Source organism: Mandrillus leucophaeus, unplaced genomic scaffold (genome assembly GCF_000951045.1).
Source record: "Mandrillus leucophaeus isolate KB7577 unplaced genomic scaffold, Mleu.le_1.0 Scaffold770, whole genome shotgun sequence".
Taxonomy (NCBI): domain Eukaryota; kingdom Metazoa; phylum Chordata; class Mammalia; order Primates; family Cercopithecidae; genus Mandrillus; species Mandrillus leucophaeus.
Window position 1 is genome coordinate 410,729 of NW_012108364.1, and position 2,275 is coordinate 413,003.

Sequence of the window (2,275 nt, forward strand, 5' to 3'; positions counted from 1 at the left end):
AGCAACTTCTTAAGACCATGTAGTTTTAAAGAGGGAGAACATAATTCCAGCACTTTGGGAGGCCAAGGCAGGTAGATCATTTGAGGTCAGGAGTTTGAGACCAGCCAAAGAGGGAGAACAGGGACTTCACTTAAACCTAGGCCTGATTCTAGAATTAATGCTCTTATCTCTCTGCTTTACTGTGAAAGTACACACACAGCTCAAGGTAACCTTGAGAAGAAATGAGTGTAGGCGTCCCCCACCTGTGATGTCCTGCTGGTGATGACTGCTGGAGTCTCCTGCTTGTTTTGAGATCATCTCTGTTGCCGGATGCCAAGCTTGCAGTGGCACAGAAGCAGGCACAGCAGGAATAGATGACAGCTTCTCCCGCCAATTTGGTCCCTCCAGCTCCATTAAAATTCTTGATAGCCTAAAGAGAAAATGAATTTTCTCTGTTGATCATTTAGTTTGCTTTTTATATTACTGAAGGTCAGATTAAGAGTAAAATTTACAAGTGCTATGCAAATGTGTACTTCCTTGTAGAAAACATGCAATCCTGAGCATTTTCTGTCCACATAAACTAAAATGTTTTCAAAAATATTTTTACAAGTTATCATAAATGATGCAACTTAGACTATTTTTTAATCAAAACAAAAAATTAAGACATTTTTAATTTGTTAAAAAATTTAATGTATACATAATAAAATTTTATTCTTTGAGAAAGTTAAATATGTTAATAAAACTAAAATTTAAGAGGCCTAGAAGAAATGTCTCCTGTAATATTTAAAATCATTACTAAATTGATAATGTATTACTCTTGAGAATGATCAGAAGTATTTTAGAATTTCTGTGCCCAAACTGTACATTATGATAACCACATTACCAACTACTGTGGTTGACAACAGGTGTACAAGACTGGCTGCCAACACTGGTAAGGGCTCGCTGTCATGTGAATAATGCTTTTTCTCAAAACATTTACATGTGGTTAAGATACTCTTTCTTGCTCTGTATTTTTTTCATTTCTATAATTATCAGTTTATTCTTTTGTTTGTTTGTTTGTCTGTCGCCCAGGCTGGAGTGCAGTGATACAATCTCGGCTCACTGCAACCTCTGCCTCCCAGGTTCAGGCAATTCTCCTACCTCAGCCCCCCAAGTAGCTGGGATTACAGACATGTGCCACCAGACCCAGTTAATTTTTGTATTTTTAGTAGAGACAGGGTTTTGCCATGTTGGCCAGTCTGGTCTCAAACTCCTGACCTCAGGTGATCTCAGCCTACCAAAGTGCTGAGATTACAGGCATGAGCCACCGCACCCAGCCCCATTTATTCTCTTTTCATATGAATGAGGATGAAAAAATAAGATACTAGATTCTACTACAAGGGCTTTTTTATTAATGGCATTTACTGATGGCCATCATAAAATTTAGATTAATGTCCTTGGTGATCACTTATTCATTATTTTAAACATACAGAATGTCATAATTAGATTTAAAAACAAAATTAAAAATTATGTCTTTTGAACACATCTGGTTAAAAAGAACTGCTTCATAAGACTGAACTGGTTTACTGGCAATTAGTAGAATAAAGTCAAGTTAGTTAAATCTAGTCGCACATACTTTTTGTGTGAAAAACTTTTATATTTATATGTAGACAAATGTAATGCACATACTTTCCCTGTAGTTTCTTAAACTTAAATTTCCATAGTGATCTTTGGTTATAATAATTGAATCTTATGCTTTAAGATAAAAAAAAAATTTTTTAATTAATGTATAACCACCCAGAATTGCAGAAGAAAAAGAAGTTTGAGAAAAAAGAATTTTCAAGCAAAACTTGTATTACCAGCAGAGAGGAAGGAAGAAGCAGCTGAAAAGAGATGATGTGTTGCCAGGGAATAAATAAGTATATGCAGGGAAATTTAACATATAAGATTCCTGGAGAGGAAGAGAGGAATATGGTTAATGGAAGACAGAAACAAAATAAATACAGATGTTTAAATTTAAAAACAAAAACAGCTGCTGCTGCTTAATTTTCCATAATGAACTGGAATAGATGGAAAAGCAAGCATAAATATGGGATTCACAAATAAGAAATAGTCAAAAATTTTAAATAGATATTGTATATAAAAATATACATGGCAAAACCAAAGCCTCCTCATCAACAAAATATCAACAAGAACCATTCAATTAAAAAAAGAGTCTTAAAAGTCAATTACTTTAAATGAACCTTCTTAAGTACATATAACAAATATAATACAGTCTTCAAAAAGTTAAACATAGTATTACCCAGCAATTCTACTC

At 34.1% G+C, this 2,275-nt stretch overlaps 1 protein-coding gene across 1 annotated transcript in view; it reads right to left on the minus strand.

Annotated features, from left to right (window-relative positions):
- SPAG1 (sperm associated antigen 1) overlaps positions 1 to 2,275 on the minus strand; it is a 125,127-nt gene that overhangs the window by 15,685 nt on the left and 107,167 nt on the right. Inside the window, exon 12 of the mRNA XM_011966736.1 lies at positions 243 to 409. Coding sequence (XP_011822126.1) covers positions 243 to 409 — 167 coding nt within the window. The remainder of the gene's footprint in view (positions 1 to 242; positions 410 to 2,275) is intronic.